A 17,186-nucleotide genomic window follows, 5' to 3' on the forward strand; every position below is an offset into this window, starting at 1 on the left:
CCATCTGCGGAGATAGTGCGGCAGTCTGGTGGTGGAGGACGTGCAGACTGTCGAGAGAGCGACACGACTCCGTCATTCAGAGTCGAGAGCTCGAGAGCGCAGTTCGCCGCGAACGACATCAGCGGAGAGAAGAGAAGAAAAAACGAGAGCCGCGTTTTCATTCGCGACTCGTTCGCCGTGCGTGCAGCACCAGCGTTAATATACATATACATATTTAAGTGCAATGGAGGAGGTCAACATCTACGAGACGAGCCGGACTAATCACGTCGCTGGCGATAATGCACTGCTCGGGAACCAGGATGCAAACGGAACCTGCCGGCTTTGTCTCGGGACCTGTAGCTCCACCGATCAACGATGGGCTCTGTTCGCTGGCGATTTGCCCCAAAAGCTCATGGCATTCGCCGCTGTACAGGTTAGATCGTATATATATATATATATATATATATATATATATATATATAAGTATATCCGCTTATACACTTGCGACTATCTGTTGAATAGCACTTGTTTACCTACCTTACCCTATGCACACCCTACTTTTGTATGCGCTCTTGCGTACACCTATTAGCCTCTATACGGTCTCTATGCTGCGGTCTCCCCCTGTTGCATGCTTATATTTTTCGTTTTAGCTTCCAAAGTGTTTTGAACATTTTTTAAACTGGCTGCTTTGTGCTCTTTCATCTATACACTCATCTTTTTTTACTATTTCTTTTGATGAAAAGAAAGTTTCTTTAAACTGTAATTTAAGTCACTTTTTGTACTCTTTTTTTTTGGGTAAAAGTATGTCGTACTCAAATTCTCACAATCAATGTCTTTGTGGAAAATATTAAAAAATACTTGTTAAATAAATAAATAAATCGAAAAAAATAAGCAACACTGATGGAGAAATGTCAAATTTTGTTTTCAATGACTAGTAGGGCTGTGTGTTGTGTGAAAAAATAATTTTTTTTTTATTTAGCTTTTTACATGCATAAAGCTTTGCTGTGGATCACTTTTTCATTGTTCGTACAAGCTTTATTGAGAACTTGCCTGTGTAACATGAATCTAATTCTAGTCTATTTTCCCATTAACATTAATTAAATATTAATTGAACCATTGAATACAACAAGGGGAAAAGTTTGGCATTAAAAGAGCACTCAGCCTTTGTTATGATTTTGTTTCAACCAAGAGCCCTTTAGAAAATACTGTTTTTCATCAATTTTTTTAAACTGTCATTTTTTAAAAATTAATATTTTTATTTTTTAGGTTCAAGAAAATGATGGTTTACCTCGGGTTATTTGCACAAACTGTCGCAATCTAGTTTACATGTCTTACAATTTCAAATGCCAAGTTGAAAAATGTGATCAAGATCTTCGCCATTCCCTTCTTATGAGACATTCGACAAACCATTGGCCTGAAACTATTACCACAATAGAATCTATGGTACCATATGCTCAAAAAAACATTATAAATTCTTGTATGGCAATCCAAAATGAAGAAAACAGTACAAATACCCATGAGCAATTTTTATTCGAAATAGGAAATGCATGTGACATGAACAGCAGCAACAGTACGTTTGAACCTAATATCTTAGTTGCAAAAAATAACACAGTATCTCAAGGAATGAGTAATCTCTCATTGGAAACCCATAGATGTCAGGAGATTCAAATCAATTTTGAAGCCCATTATTCCATGAATGAGCAAAGTGATAAGAATAATTTTATTAGAACAGAATCACAAGCAGTGAAAGAAAATAGTAATCAGAGTGATGATGAAAAACCTCTGATATTGCGAACAAAACGTCATAAATGCAAGTATTGTATAAAATCATTTGCCAATCTATCTTTGTTAGAAAAACATGCGGTAATTCACAAAAAAACACCTGAAACAACATATAGTTGTTATTTATGTGATCAACAATTTCCATCAGTTGATAAAGTTCAAAGTCATGCATTATCTGTTCACAATCTAGACATGTGTAAAGATAAAATTATGGACTACAATAAGACACAAAGAAATAGTGATGCTAATAATAGAAAAATATGTGATGATAGCAATAGCAATGAATCAAATTCATCGTTTTACAATACAGAAGATAACAGAATTGGTCAATTTTATTGTAAATTTTGTCCTAGACAGTTCACCTATCACAAACCTTTTATAGATCATATCAAAACACATCCAAATTATAGTGATAAATTAGTGAAATTAGTGAACAATTTGAATGAAATTCCAGATGCTTCTTCACACATTCTTGATGAAGAAGGAAATTCACAATCACAAAGTTTTGAAAACAACGTACAAGAAAATTCTAATAATATTAATGATTTTACTGATAGAAATAGTACAGATCTGACTGACAATGATGATAATGATCTTAATGAAGGTGATAGCAGTAATGATAATGATTCAAATGATGACAATATACCTGAATCAAGTATACAATGCAATCAGTGTGGTGTACTTGTTGCCACAATGAGGAATCTCAAAAGACATCTTTTGACTCACACTGGATTTAAATATAATTGTTCAATATGTGGCAAAGATTTTTCAAGACCAGACAAACTTAAAGAACATCAACAATTAAAACACAAGGAAGAGTTGTTTGATTCAGATGATGAATCTGTGGATGACAATTCACCAACCAAAAGCAAAAAGGTAAAATAATTTTGTTTTATTTCAATAAAATTTCACGTTATATATAATTTTTGAAAATACAAACAAAATACTCAATTTCAGGACAAAAGTAATAGGCCTCACAAATGTTCGATATGCCCAAAAGCATTTGCTCAAGCTCAATCACTGGCTAATCATGAAGAAAGGCACAGGCGCGCTCGAGATGTGCAAAAACGTTATTTGTGTGAAGTCTGTAGTAAATGCTTTGCTCAGAGTGGTTCATTAGTAGCTCATATGCGTACACACACAGGCGTAAAACCATATGTTTGCAATATTTGCAGTAGAGGTTTTACTAAAAGCACCTATCTACAATTGCATCTTAGAACACACAGTGGAGAAAAACCATACATTTGTCAGTATTGCAGCAGAGCTTTTGCTAGAGCAAATACTTTGGCTAGACATATAACTATGCATACAGGAGAAGCTAAATACCAATGTCAAATTTGCTCCAAGTCCTTTAGACGACTAACTTCTTTGAATGAACATACTTACACTCATACAGGACAAAGACCTTATGCTTGTAAAATTTGTTCCAAAAGATATAATAATGCTGGATCTTTGTATGCACACACAAAAAAGTGTAAAGTTACACAAGCCAGTGGAGTACAGCAGAGCAATGACGAAACACCACCACAAACTGACATAGATGCTGCATCACAAGTTTTGATTTTTACAGAAAAGAAATCAGATGAAACTATAACTGACAAAACGATCGCAACTGAACCATCTTGTCAATTTATGGTCGCAAATGTGCCTGAGCAAAAAACAATGACAACAGATATGCTTGAACCATTTACAATTCAAGAGTCGCAGGTATATGAATTAAATTCAAAACAATTTAAAACACCTTATTATGGGTTGTATCCAAATATGTAAAAGCTTTTATTTTTACCCAAGTGAGATTTTCATGAGTATTTGTTTAGTTTTACTTCAGATTAAGATAACCTAAATTGTATGGCAATATCTTTTAACTAGTTATTATTGTCCACTTTGTTATTCTTTTATTGCTATTATTTCTTAAGGATATTGTTGAATTAATTACTAAATATTGTGATATTTAGTAGAATACTAAAAAATAGTACATACAATGTTAAGATTTATAAGAGCATATGAACTCAAATATTATTTATGATGAAAATAATTTGTATATATGTATACATAATTTTCTAAGATTCTCACAGAAAGTACCTGGAACGTAAATATACGTTCAAAGCGAGATAAATGTATTATAATTAAAGACAATCTTTTAAAAATTAATAACACTATAAGTGCAATGTACAGTGAATCGATTGTTTGTAAACTTTGTACATATACATAAAATGATGAATTATCAAGTCATTATAAAGGCATTATACACATATTGTAAGTAGTAAATTTAAAAAATAATAATACCTCTAAAAACATTATTTTATAATAAAGAATTTAAAAAAAAAATGTAATGAAGAATTTTTTGTATGTACCATTGACTGCTTTTTCTATAACTGTCTATATTTATTATGTATTATAGGTAGTGTGTGAATACACTGGACTTGAATTGATCCCCGGTACTGTTACCAAATCTGACCGTCACGAAACAACCGTAGATCAATTCAAATTCACGTGTAGTCTGCGCACTCTGCAGTATCAGCAGTGCAGGTGTATACATCACGTAGTTGACATGTATAACACATGATACCTATCTACCTCTCAACTTTAAATGACGTTTCCTTACGTCATTTAAGGTTTAAATATATACATTTGTCACTCGTCCTTGACTGCAGTTAATTAAATTATTGGATTAAACTATGCCTGTGCTGTGACACTGTTTGCTTTATACATTAAAAAGTAAAAGCAACCATACTTTCTTTAGAGGTTAGAATTATTCCGTTTAATTTTTGGCAAACGATATAATTATAGTGTAAAAATCATGGAAAAAAGTAGCATCAAAATTTTTTCATACAATGAAGAAGATTTTCACTATAAAGTAAAAGATGAAAATGTAGATTCAAAGTTTGATATTGCATTAAAAGAAAAATGGAAAAGAGCAGAAGAGGATAATATCTTGCGATATTCTGTAAAAGCTCAACAATTCAAAATTCTGGAAGGAAAATATGGTTTTTATGCTCAAGTAAGATAAATAGTTATTGCAAAAACTTTCTTTTTTTTTTGATAATATCTCGTTATAATCCCATTCAATTTTTTAGTTAAATACTGAGAGAGCAACAATGAGAAGGAAACCAGAAGAAATACAATCAATGCAGCAACCTTTTGATCCAAATCGTTTTAATTTCACAAGAATATCACATAAAGAAATATTACTTGATATTGGGAATAGTGATGGTGATGATATTGTAGCTGTTAATGTCAGTCCTATACTTTGGAGTCATTGTTTGTTAATACCTCAACATTTTAGTTGTTTACCTCAGCAAGCAACGTTATATAGCTTTCAGAAAGCTATAGATATACTTTTACTGAGTAATTCTGAGTAAATATCTCTTATTTTATACTGTTTGTAATCTTAAAATATAATAATAATTTTATTATTTACTTTTCAGGAACATGAGGGTATTATTCAATAGCCTATGTGCAAACGCATCTGTAAATCATTTACACTGGCATTTATATTACTTGAACCATAGAATGATACTCGAATATATAGTAAATATACATTTGCTACATACATTATAATTCAATAATTTATTGTATTTTAATGCCTCAATTTATTTTACAGCCATTGCAGTATTTTATTGGCTCAATTTTTATTCTCGAAGACTACCCTGCTAAAGGATTCTGTATCAAGTTCTCATCTTTTCAAAATATCACAGAGTATACTTTGTATGCTTACAAAATTATCTCCTGCCTTCAAAATAATCAGCTTGCCCATAATATTTATATCACTCGAGCAAAAGCTGATGCCAATAGTAAAGAGTGTGATGATATTCGTACATATATCTGGGCAAGAACATCTAGTTATGGTGCAAAAAATACCAAAGATTTTGTCATTGCAGCATGTGAAATTTTTGGACACTTGCCAATTAGAAGTATGTTATTTTAGATTAATATATAGGAGTGAATTGAATAAAAAATGGTCTCGTCAGTATTTACAAATGGAAAATTTGTGATTTTCAGGTGAGGAAGCATATATGAGGATAAATGAGGAATATGTAAGTGAATGCTTAGAAGATACTACCTTGAGCGCCTTTCTTGTTGCCAAAGAAAAAATTAAAAAAACTTTAGAAGCTGACGTAGAAAAGAGTGTCGACGCTTCTTCTAAAACGTGACGAAATGATAATTTTTTTTTTAAAATAGCTTGTTTAATTGCGAACAAGAATTATTTATTTTTAATTAGTACAGATCAATAAAGAAACTATTTTTTGTTAAATCGTTTTTTTTTATCTAATGATTTTACTCCTACATCCTTTGTATAAGTATAAAGTTGCTATATGGATATAACAGGAGTCCTGTTTCTATAGAAACTCCAAAGTTTTCCTTGCAGGTCTAGTAGTGCGAGTATCGTGAATAAAAAAATACTAATACCATTTACACATCAACTGCAGAAATGGCGGGAGAAGGTAAAATTACGAACAAACTATTCAAGCATCTACCCGTGGTTATAATTGTTGTAATTTTAATAAAGAAGGCGAATCAAGAGTATCCGAGGAGGGTTTTGAAAATGAATCCGCAGGCTCGACGACTACAATATTTTACAATTCCGAAGACTACGTGTCCAAGCCAAAACGTTCTGATGGTGGAACCGTAGCTTACAACATTTTGGAATTTCAGTATCCTTACCAAGTGTCTATCGAATAAGCCGTGTCAAATTAATCGCGTAATCCTTAACGAGATTTCAGCCATTCGTTTGGTTATGATTGTCGAAAGCGTTTCAATCTCTGCGTCGCGGATCCTGAAACCTTGATATTTGCCTCCGGCAATTTAATACACTTTTTGAATTTATCAGAGAATAAAATAAGTTTCAGAAGATGTTCCACTGGCGGCGGTATTGGGCATATCACAGTAAATATACGTTGTATTACATTGTACAGTGAAATGATGATAGACGCGCACAGTTATACGCTGATCGAGTTTTAAAAATTTGTTACGTTATATTCTTTCATCATTTTAAACTTGGTATAAAAAATCAATACTCTCGCTTGCGGCTTTGAAATAGATACGTCGAGCAGATGACACAATAAAATCCAGACAGCTCGAAGGGGAGATTGAAATCGTGTTACGCAAATCCCGCAAGGGAGAATCTTATTGTCTCCATTGTCATATTGTCTGCGCGACTTTTTGAGTCAAGACACCACTGATTTTTCAGATATGAATAATTTATCATGAATATGAAATGATATACGATATCTTGGGATAAAAATATTTTTATTTCATTTTTTCTTCATTCATCGTGACGTATTAATTGGGTGACTTAATTCAGAAAAATCCAACGTTCAATCACATCGCAATCGGCGAAAACGGAGTAAATCCGCCGATTATTATTTACGAGTGGCCCAGTATGGAAATCGTAACGGTTTTGCGCCAAGGAACTACGCGATCTTACTCTCATTTGCGGTACAGGTAAATATCGACACTTGATGATCACGAAATTATATCAAATCTTCACAATAAATCGTTCATTGTTATTTAAGTCCCGATGGTTTGCAATTGGTATCACAAGGCGGCGATCCAGATTACCTAATTACCGTGTGGGATTGGCAGCGGTCTAAGATCGCTTTGCAGTGCAAGTCTCACGGTCAAGATGTTTTCAACGTTGTCTTCTCTTCCACGATGCCGGAACACATGACCTCGTGCGGCTCCGGGCATATTAAATCCTGGAAAATGTCCAAGACATTCACCGGTCTCAAATTGCAGGGTGAACTCGGAAGATTCGGGAAGACGGAAATTTCGGATATAGTCGGCGTCTATCCGATGCCCGATGAAAAGGTTTAATTTTTGCTTACAATTGCTACATTTGTTACGATTATAGATGTAGAACAAATCTCACTCACCGATGAATAGATCATTTCAGGATGCGAGTGGGGCAACATCTTGGTTTGGGACGAGGGTTTGATAAAGATCGAAGTGTGCAGGAAAAAGAACAGACCGTGCCATTCAAGCTACATATCGCAATTCGAATACATAAACGGGGAGCTCATTTCCGTTGGTAAATGAGTATTTTTTACTCACAAGTTTTATAAAATATAAAATCAATTAGATTTATAACTGTAAAATGTCGTCATCAGGTACCGATGGCTTCATTCACGTCTGGTATTACGAGACGATCGACCAGGCAGAGCCATCGGAAGACACTCATTTGGTGGAGGTCGAGCCAATTTACGAATTGAGTATCGGTGCTCAAACAGACGGCAAAAGCTTATCCAGAACAGCCATGCTTATGCAAATTCAAAAGAAGGATCCAAGCGATCCCGATAATAGTCATTGGTATGCTCAGGTAAATTCCCACATAAAGACGTTACAATTGAGCTTTGCAATTTTCTAGTCGATTTTTAACGCAAAAAAGTTCACGATGTAGGACGGAAACGGCGGAATATGGTTGATCGACTTATCCACCCTGCAAACACCGAAACCATCGCAGAGACTTCTGACTTGTCACGCCGGTTCGATCGTGGACATGGATGTGGCCGATTGGGGCCCTTACGTCGCAACCATTGGTCAAGACGGCTGCGTGCACCTTTACGATTATCAGAAAAAAAATTTAGTCTTAACTCATCAATTTCGCGACAACGGCTGCTGCATTATTTGGCTGCCTTGTTCGGTAAGTCAATTTTCGTACGGGTTATTAATATACGTTTGGTTAATTTTTAAATTCTCTCGAGGTTGAACCAAGCGGTACCACAGTGGTTTGTGCTTTCGAAACAGGGGTGATTCGAATGATTAGCATAAATTTGCAAAATTTAAATCAAAAAGTGAAAGACGGGAGGGTTAAGTTAACACAAGCTTTGAAGCCGCATACTATGAAAATAACTCGCATGTCGATGAATTCACTAAATAGGTATGTGGCAGCAAAATTATTATTTCGAACATTTGGAAGACGAGAGGGATTCTCATTTCATTGCCTTTGCTTGCAGTTTACTGGTAACCGGAAGCGAGGACCTGACTCTTTTCGTGTTCCACATTCAAGTTCAAGAATCTTACCCTGAATTAGTACCGATCGGATACGTAGAAGTACCTTCGTGCGTAACGTTTATAACTTGGAAGCCAAATTTCGTAAGAGATACATAAACGTATATAAAATAATAACCATATACCAGCATTTAATATATTTGCATATTATCTATAGATAAGTACAATACTTGTTGGTTGCTCGAGAGGCGAGTGCGTACAAGTGGATCTTCCGACAGAACCGCAGACTTACACTACGGTCTCTTATAAATTGTCCAAATGTAAACCAATGATTTTTAAATTTGAATCCGTGAAATCAAGCATAATAAGAGAAAATGTGCGATTGGAAAACGAAGCGAGGAGACAGCAAAAAATTGCCGAAAAAAAGGAAGAGTTGAGGCAGATGAAAGTAGCAAATCCTGCATTGGAAATCGATGAAATTTTTTGCATAGGTAAATAACACAGACTTTTTCGGAGGAGACAACTTTTAATTAACTATTTCAATGAACAGAAGCAGATTTAGAAGAAGATCATCCACTACCTGAAATTTATGTGCCCGAAGTTCCAAATAGCGTATTGATTGCATTTTATACTACCAAAGACACTATCTTACTGTCGATGTCTGGCTACGATGCTGGATACGTGTACGAATATACGATCCCGGAGCCCGACAAAGAAGCTGCCTATGTTAGAAGTAATTTAGTTATTGACTGCGATGACGAGGAAATAAGGAGTTTCTTATTTTAGTACGTATCATTCCCTGGTACGATGACACCCGCATTTATAGCTTTAAATTAATTTTAAACTCGTTTTAGCAATGAACGAAAATACATCATTTTCGGTATAGAAAAGGGTGAAATTCGCGTATGCAAAATCAATTCGCATGACGAATCAGATTTTTCTGATTACTGGACTCTAACTATGCACGACAATTTCAACGGTTGTATACCGAGTATGCGATTGAGTTACGATAAAAAAATGTTGCTCACTTGCGGCCATGATGGAAATATTTTTTCTTTCATCATTAACGACGAGTCGTTCGAACCAGAAAAACAAACACTCGACGTGAAATCGACTGCTCAAATTGTAAGGATGTAACAAATCGTAAAATTTAACTAATTACTATATTGAATCTTATAAATATTTTCTAAATATGCCAAGCCTGCACTCGATTTTGTCGATATCGAGGATTTAGATCATCCGAGTTTAGAACAAGTAATTATCCAAGCTGAAAATAACCGTATAATGGCTGAGGCGAAAAATGAAAAGGATAAAACCATGGCTACTTTACGCGAATTAACAGAAGAATATAATTTTATTCTGAAGAGGTTCGATTTGGCTGTGTTTCAATATAAAATCTACTCTTTAACAAACAATTGCGTTGCTTTTTCAGAAATAATAGTTTACCAATATCTCAGAGACTAACCGACGAGGAATTAGAGCTCGACCCGAGAATAACAGCTGATTTGAAGCAGCAACTACAGGCGGAAATGGATATCGTGCATAAAAAATTAGCTTACAATGCAGAAAAGTGCAAACTTAGGCTAAAAAAGCTTATGGATCACTTTATCGAGCCAATCACCTGCTTACCGTTTGCGGTCAAGAAAATACTGTAAGCAAATGATCGACAAAAATATACTACAAGTGCATTATTACAGTATCAACATTTTTTTTTAGAAAACCCAATGCGATGGTTTATTCCTTACGAGAGCTTAAATTAACCGGTGATTATGCAATTGAACGAGTCGACACTGCCAGAAAGTTTGAAGATCTTTGTCAGGATGATAGTAATAAATAAATTCCAAGATATATTTTATTATATTTAATCATAATATCTTTATTGCATAAATATTTTCTGGCCAGGAATGAAACGCGCTGACGATCAACAAAGTGTATCAGTTAACGAATCTTCAAGGTATTGACAATACGATTTAAGTCTTTATGAAATGAATCTATATCTATTCATTTTATAGAATTGGAATGGACTTGAATGACGAGAATGCTGACGAGGGCCCCCCGAAACTCCACGGGATGGAAAGTTTTTTAAAAGGCTTGAGTCCCCGAACCGTACAATTTCAATTGGGTGACGAGATCAATCAAATGCTAAAAAAATATCGTGCTCTCAAAGCTAAATTAGAAGAACAAGAAGAAGAGGCAAGTGACAACCTTTGAAAATAATTTAAAAATAAACTATCTTTTCTGAAATTTTCTCTTGTTCAATGTTGCAGTGGAAAATTTTGCAATCGCAGAGACCGGATCCTAAAGCTATCAATCCAGAGGACGAACGTGCTATAGAACACGCTAAAGCCACTATTGGAGATTATAAGCTAAAAGCGTCTTTGAATTTAGACGAGAATTTAGACAGACGCCCGACTGTTCGAAAGAAATACAAACAAATCATTGACTGTCGGAGAAGGGTAACATCTGAAAGTTTATATTTTCCACGTAAAATTCTCGCGATGCATTGATCATTGGTTCAATAAATATGTTAGATTCATTTTCGTCGAGAAGACTTCAACGACAAACTGAGAAATTTGAGAACGAAAAAAGTCGAATTGCAAAAAGAAGTAGAACAGCTTATAAAAAAATTGAAAAATATTCACGCCGAATTACCCGACAAGTGGATACAACCCTTACCCGATCCTCCGATTTTCGATTACGACATCGAGTTTCCAGAAAAGAATCTAGAGGTATACTTTTTCGGCAAACGATCATTGCAGGGTACGTCAGATTTGAAAATAACGGAAAAATTCTATTGTTCAGCTGGAAAGCTACACCTCAATGGCAGAGCGCGTCAAAGAGATGAAAAAGAAAAGGCAATCTGTCATGCTGGACTTACCCGTTGAAGATTTCGATGAGGAGTACGAGATCCTACTAATGGACGAGACGCGCTTTCAACCAGGAAAATCTCTTAACGTCATCGGGGACGAAATGAGAAAGAATAAATTCCCGGAGGAGATGCGAGCGATTCGCGTCACTGTGTCCCCCGACGTTTTAGCTGCGCTCGAGCGAGCGGAAAAAGTCGACAGTAAACTAGGTACCGCTTGATGCAAAAATATCTTTATTATACATTTAATAAAATTGAACACATAGCAAATTTTCGAATTAGAGCGAGAGATGAAGCGCGTACGCGCCGCGAGAAAGACTCACGAGCAAGAGGAAATACTACGCCACATCCGTAAAAGTTACGAAGCCTTTGACGAGGAGCTTGACGAGCTCGAAAAGGAGAGGCTCGAAATCGTTTACGAAAGCGTTTACATGGATTTGTATCTGCTAACTATGCACCAAGAGCTAATCGTCCTTAAAAGATTCGAGGGTATGGAAAATGAACTTTCCCAGAAAGTCGAAGATAAATCGAAGACGAAAGCGGCCGCCAAGAGCAAAGTCAGTGGACGGTAGCACGTAGTTACTTCGATGATGAATATTTAAAGATTTGATTTCGATTTTCATGTACTGCACACAGGTGAAAAAATTGTCGGCTAGAATCGAAGAAAAGAATCATCACATCACTAAGCTCCAAGAGAAGATTCGCGATAATTTGGTGCGATATTTGCATTCCATAAGCGAGGACAAATATTACCATTTCCTCAAGAGGATTTGCAAGAAAAAGTACAAACCTCCAAAGGCAGATGACGGTACTTTCCGATAAATTTTGACGAATAATACTTCTCGATTGATTTCTAAAAACCTAAAATTCATTTTAGCCTCCTCTTCGTCGGATTCTTCTTCTTCGGAGAGTAGTTCCGATGACGGAGCCGACGACGACAGTGCGAGTGACGATAGCCGCAACGTGGGGCTACTTCATCTGGACGAAAGCGTTTGCCCGGAAGGCTGCGATCGCGATCTCTACGACGACGCTTTTGCCATACGTGAGAAGCGATACGAAATGGAGCAACGTATCAGGGATGAGCAGAGGATCATCGAGACTCTGCAGAAGGATCTCGAGTTGCAAAAGAAGAAAATGAAAACGATCGAGATCGAGCTGAAAACCGATCGCGAGAAGCTGGACGCTTTTCTGGTAAAGCGATTGCAATAAATAATAGTTACAGTGGTTTGTCGAAAATTTACCGAGCTCTTCCATCTTTGAATCTAGCGGGAAAAACAGCGTCAATTGAACGATATAGACGTTACCATAATACTGAAATTGCATCAGCTGCAATGCTTTACGGACGCGGACAAGGCCGAAAATATTCAGAATTGCATTGTCTTCGATAAAACGAGACTGTCCCAACTGTATGCGAGAGTCGGCGAACTGCAACAAGAGACCGCGGACCAACTCACGAAACACAAGTAAGTATGGTTTATACACAAAATTTATAGACTTGACGTTTATTTTTAACCGAATATCTTGATTTTTGTAGAAACGATAAAGTACATCTACAAAAAATCAAGAGTGACTGCGAATCGATGAAAAAGGAGCTGGAATCTTTAAAAAAGGAAATAAAGAAAGAAATGGAGCAGAAATTCGGTCAGCAAGTATCTTTGGTAACTTTGTACGAAGCCGTTTTGAGAAGGCTAATATACGACATCAAGGCCAATACTGGTTCCATGATCAAGTTTTATGACGAAAAAATCAAAAGTAAGGCTTGCGTGTTTTTTCTCTTAAAACTATAGATTCCACTTAATATGATTTTTCTAGGCGTCAAGCAAGAATATAAGCAACAACTCCAAGTTTTGAAAAATTTGATTCAAGACAATACCGAAAAATTGAGTTTCCTAACAGTTTTGGAAGAAGAGTTGCTGAAGCTTCGTAAAACTTTGAATGTCAAACCAGTCTCTGAAGTAACGATAATTCTTTCAATAATTGTTTTAGATAAATACGTTATAGAATATAATAATTAATTACGCTATCATTTTAGGAAGAAATAAATAGATTAGAATCGCAGTACGAAGCTGATTTGGCTAGGCTCAAAAGCGTGCTGAGGAATCAGAAAAAGCAAAAAGAATGGATCTGCAGAGATATCAGGAGCTTGAGTAACAAATCGAAAAATCTACTACCATTGGATCAATCCAAATTAGGCACAAGTACTGATAAGCGTAGACCTACTTTAACTTTGTTCGACGGTACCGACAAAGATGTATTCAAGTATCAAATGCAAGAAAACTACTCTAAAGACGATACGTCCACTAGTGATGGGGCCAGAGAACTTTTGATGGAAGACAGCGATTATTACAAGAAAATTATCGCGGTACGACATCTGTTGACACAAATTACTACGTCAGACGATGTGAATGTTCGGGAAACTATTGAAAAAATGTTGCGAGAAATTTCGGAAAACTTGCAAAATGCTGGCTACTCAGAAGAGCAGATTCATAAAAATATCAACGATATAATGAAAATATCGCACGACGGCCAAGACTCTTACCAAGTTTCAAATAAAGATTACACTATAGAAAGTCTTAGCGATATAATTTATCGGTAATTTAAGTGATATATATTTATATATATTTCATACGCAATAACATCGTCAATTTTTAAATGCATTATGCTTGTTTTCAGATACAGCACGGAATTGAGAGAATCTGTTGTAGTGCAAGAAATAAAGCAAGAAGTTCGCGACAACTTGGAAGATCTTTTTTCAAATGTGGGGATTCAAAATGACAGAGACCACATAGCACAAGGCGTAGTGACAAAACTCAAGGCCACCAGAAGTATTAGTTCTGCATTGACTTATCTACTGCAACAGTTACCTTTGGATACTGACAGTGGTACAAAAGCAGCTCTTCGTAAACACATAAGACAATCTTTGATAGAAATAATGAAACATATTGAAATTGAATTAGGGACAATAAAAACGGTAAGTTTATACAATTAGAATTTATTTGAAAATAATTTGATCTTAACTTTTTATTCTTTTTTAGACAGAAGAGTTTTGAATGATTTCTATATGTACGCAAACTTGATTTCATTAAATAAGACCTTATTATTTAATAACAAGACTGTACCTATATTAGTATATTACCGACCAAAAGTGAAAACATTAAATATTTATTAAGTTCTCAGTCAAATGTGCTATACTTGAATACTTTTAATATAAACAATTTAATAATAATTATGTGGACTTTTACGAGTAAAAATCTGAAATAACTCTGACCTCAGTCAAAAAATTTTCAGAGTCATTAGTGCAGTGTTTAATTTAAAATTTCGGAGCCAAGGTACCCCTATTTTCTACATTTATTATATTATAGTCTACCTATATATCTATGCTCTTTTTTTCTACATCAGAAAATGCATTTTATATCTTAAGTAACTTCTTTTAATATTTTATAAAGTATTATTTTACAAACTTCTTATAAGACTAGCGCTCTACACACCTCTTTTTGAAAGGAGAGTCAAATTTTTCAGGAAGAGCGTGGCTGCGTAAAAAAGTAGGTAACATGATGATTCTTCATGCAAGTTCATTTCCAAAAATACAAATATTCCGAGATATTTGGTATAATGCAGGAAGTAGAATCCATTTGAAATTTGCCGTATATTATCTATTATTGTATAAGGGAAATATCACTGCTTTTTAAAACTCTTCAAGATAGGATATATGTTATCAAAAGCTTCGTATATTTCTTGTCTAACTTTTGCACCTATTAAATCAAATTTGTACATTATTATTAGATTTTGTGAAACTTATATGTTTACTTATATGTAAAAAAAAAAAATAAAACACACATACCTGTCAGTACCACTTTCCCAGAAACGAATATAAGCAGTACAATACGTGGCTTGACCATTCGGTAAATAAGACCAGGAAATAATTCAGGTTCATATGAACTAAACTGGGCGTGAGTAAGGACCAGTCCTTCTAATCTGATAGGAAACTTGACGTCACAACTGCCGACCATGTTTTGAATTTTGAAATCAAGGAATTTAGCCTGAAAAAGTTATTATCATTTTAGTTTTTCTAATTTAATTTTCATCTTAAAAATAATAGAATAATTTTAATTACCGGGAATCCTAATTTTTGGATAATTCTTGCATATTTTCGAGCTGCAAGACGAGAATCCTCTTCACTTTTGGCTCCAGTACAAACCATTTTCCCACTGCTAAAGATGAGAGCAGTTGTTCGCGGTTCTCGTATTCTCATGATAACAGCAGCAAAACGCTTTGGATTGTATTCCGCATTTCTCGCATGGAGCGCAATTTTCTTTAAATCTAGTTTACAATTTAGGTTTACTGTTGAAACAATATTTCTGGAACACAAGTACACATCGGTGTTACTAATAATGTCACGCTAAACCTAGTTAATTTCAAAAGATGAAGTACTTACTGCAACTGTGGTAGTATGCCAGGGTCTGCAGAGGCTGGTGTCATCGGTGTCATAGGACCTGGGGTAGATGGTCCCATAGACGATGGAGCAATTTGGCTTGATGGTTGAACCAGGGGAGACATAATATTTTGCTGAAAAGTAAAAGAGTACATTCAGTCAGAGTGTAACTATATAATAGCATTCTTGTAATCAGCAACCACAATAAATTATCTTACCGGAGTTTGAGGCTGCATCATACTTTGGGGTGTTGCAAACGGTTGGTTCATTGCATAGGTATGCATTGTTTTCTGTGGTGTTTGCATCATATTATTTTGCAGGGCATTCATAGAATGCATTTGTGGCTGCATGTGGTACTGTTGCTGCTGCTGCGACTCTTGTTGTTGCTGCAGTGCATTTGGCAAAATTTGTTGATCCTCATCTGGTTGATGCAGTGGAGTACCAATGCTTGGTATGCTGAAGCCGGGACTTGGAAGCATTTGATCCATTTTGATGGTGTGTTTTTAAAAACGGTTTGATGTAAATATCACTCTAAAAATCCTTCTTGATATGTAACTCTAACCTCCAAACTATGGAGGTTTTGTTACACAAAATCTGTATACAGAATTTCCTATGTGCCAGCTTTAACCCATGACTAATTGCTGTAAAATTACATGATAACGAATCAGAAAAGGTAAGAAATATCGATTAGGTTTCAGTAAAAAGAATGATAATATCAGCAAGACGGTTTAGTATCAGTCGTAACCTACCTTCATTTGAACAGTGGTATCATCTATTCCGATGAACGAACGATTCAGACTTTTTTTTAATTCATCAATATGTCAGGTTTTCGAAAAAGTCAATTTATAACTTTATGGAATTATTTCGGCTTTAAGCCATCAGTATTCTCCTCAACTCGAGTCTCAACTGGTTTGTTTTGAAGTGACCAGTGAGCCGCTGGCGCTAATCTGTGCAGATGCTGTGAAGTTGCCGCGTAATTTCACGAATAGCGAAAGGGCAAGATGGCGATGAGCCGCGAAATTATTTGAATTTGATGATTTTCTAGCAAAAATCGGCCACGATATTCGTAAACTTTCATATTGTGTAGATTGCACAATATGCGAAAATAAAATACTTATACATTATTTTTCTACTTTTCAAACGGTCAGATCAGACACTTTTTGGCTCTTTTGAGAT

General features: G+C 35.3%; 4 protein-coding genes across 6 annotated transcripts; 3 read left to right on the forward strand and 1 right to left on the reverse strand.

Annotated features, from left to right (window-relative positions):
• Positions 1-4: 4 nt before the first annotated feature.
• On the forward strand, positions 5-4,013 carry LOC100679459 (zinc finger protein 665). Of its 2 annotated transcripts, XM_031924519.1 has the most exons (4): positions 26-412; positions 1,246-1,401; positions 1,444-2,637; positions 2,719-4,013. In XM_031924519.1, the coding sequence occupies exons 1-4, from the start codon at positions 224-226 to the stop codon at positions 3,529-3,531; spliced, it is 2,352 nt and encodes a 783-aa protein (XP_031780379.1). In that variant the 5' UTR covers positions 26-223; the 3' UTR covers positions 3,532-4,013. The 2 variants fall into 2 exon arrangements, with proteins under 2 accessions (XP_016838614.2, XP_031780379.1); XM_016983125.3 differs by having other exon boundaries at positions 5-412; positions 1,246-2,637.
• A 189-nt stretch (positions 4,014-4,202) lies between these two features.
• LOC100678972 (GDP-D-glucose phosphorylase 1) lies at positions 4,203-6,016 on the forward strand. The gene is made up of 5 exons (XM_003425889.3): positions 4,203-4,762; positions 4,839-5,119; positions 5,190-5,292; positions 5,366-5,675; positions 5,764-6,016. The coding sequence occupies exons 1-5, from the start codon at positions 4,562-4,564 to the stop codon at positions 5,913-5,915; spliced, it is 1,047 nt and encodes a 348-aa protein (XP_003425937.1). The 5' UTR covers positions 4,203-4,561; the 3' UTR covers positions 5,916-6,016.
• A 107-nt stretch (positions 6,017-6,123) lies between these two features.
• Positions 6,124-14,874, forward strand: LOC100117478 (cilia- and flagella-associated protein 44). Of its 2 annotated transcripts, none has more exons than XM_016982769.3 (30): positions 6,124-6,206; positions 6,272-6,416; positions 6,486-6,648; positions 7,067-7,206; positions 7,278-7,572; positions 7,648-7,792; positions 7,872-8,080; positions 8,162-8,404; positions 8,466-8,641; positions 8,718-8,856; positions 8,930-9,203; positions 9,263-9,497; positions 9,567-9,837; positions 9,913-10,079; positions 10,145-10,363; positions 10,429-10,538; positions 10,615-10,666; positions 10,725-10,905; positions 10,980-11,168; positions 11,244-11,441; positions 11,515-11,788; positions 11,861-12,135; positions 12,215-12,386; positions 12,456-12,769; positions 12,845-13,041; positions 13,113-13,330; positions 13,391-13,533; positions 13,611-14,170; positions 14,252-14,549; positions 14,614-14,874. In XM_016982769.3, the coding sequence occupies exons 1-30, from the start codon at positions 6,194-6,196 to the stop codon at positions 14,626-14,628; spliced, it is 6,030 nt and encodes a 2,009-aa protein (XP_016838258.1). In that variant the 5' UTR covers positions 6,124-6,193; the 3' UTR covers positions 14,629-14,874. The 2 variants fall into 2 exon arrangements, with proteins under 2 accessions (XP_016838258.1, XP_008204820.1); XM_008206598.3 differs by having other exon boundaries at positions 6,128-6,206; positions 6,275-6,416.
• Positions 14,875-14,990: 116 nt separating this feature from the next.
• Positions 14,991-16,940, reverse strand: Tbp (TATA binding protein). Its single transcript, NM_001159845.1, is given in 6 exon segments — positions 14,991-15,330; positions 15,420-15,618; positions 15,693-15,936; positions 16,014-16,144; positions 16,229-16,651; positions 16,760-16,940. Coding segments are annotated over 5 exon segments (921 nt in total). The 5' UTR covers positions 16,499-16,651; positions 16,760-16,940; the 3' UTR covers positions 14,991-15,253.
• Positions 16,941-17,186: the final 246 nt, after the last annotated feature.

The sequence above is a fragment of the Nasonia vitripennis genome, chromosome 2 (assembly GCF_009193385.2).
Source record: "Nasonia vitripennis strain AsymCx chromosome 2, Nvit_psr_1.1, whole genome shotgun sequence".
In the NCBI taxonomy this organism is placed as follows: Eukaryota; Metazoa; Arthropoda; class Insecta; order Hymenoptera; family Pteromalidae; genus Nasonia; species Nasonia vitripennis.

Excerpts from the sequence above, each read along its gene's own strand:
- LOC100678972 (XM_003425889.3), top strand. The coding sequence starts at position 4,562 with ATGGAAAAAAGTAGCATCAAAATTTTTTCATACAATGAAGAAGATTTT. Across the intron at positions 5,120-5,189 it reads CTTTTACTGAGTAATTCTGA|GAACATGAGGGTATTATTCA; the intron begins GTAAATATCTCT and ends TTTACTTTTCAG. Across the intron at positions 5,293-5,365 it reads GAATGATACTCGAATATATA|CCATTGCAGTATTTTATTGG; the intron begins GTAAATATACAT and ends TTTATTTTACAG.
- LOC100679459 (XM_016983125.3), top strand. The coding sequence starts at position 224 with ATGGAGGAGGTCAACATCTACGAGACGAGCCGGACTAATCACGTCGCT. Across the intron at positions 413-1,245 it reads TGGCATTCGCCGCTGTACAG|GTTCAAGAAAATGATGGTTT; the intron begins GTTAGATCGTAT and ends TTTATTTTTTAG. Across the intron at positions 2,638-2,718 it reads CACCAACCAAAAGCAAAAAG|GACAAAAGTAATAGGCCTCA; the intron begins GTAAAATAATTT and ends ACTCAATTTCAG.
- LOC100117478 (XM_016982769.3), top strand. Across the intron at positions 10,364-10,428 it reads TTTGCGGTCAAGAAAATACT|AAAACCCAATGCGATGGTTT; the intron begins GTAAGCAAATGA and ends ATTTTTTTTTAG. Across the intron at positions 10,539-10,614 it reads AGATCTTTGTCAGGATGATA|GAATGAAACGCGCTGACGAT; the intron begins GTAATAAATAAA and ends TTTTCTGGCCAG.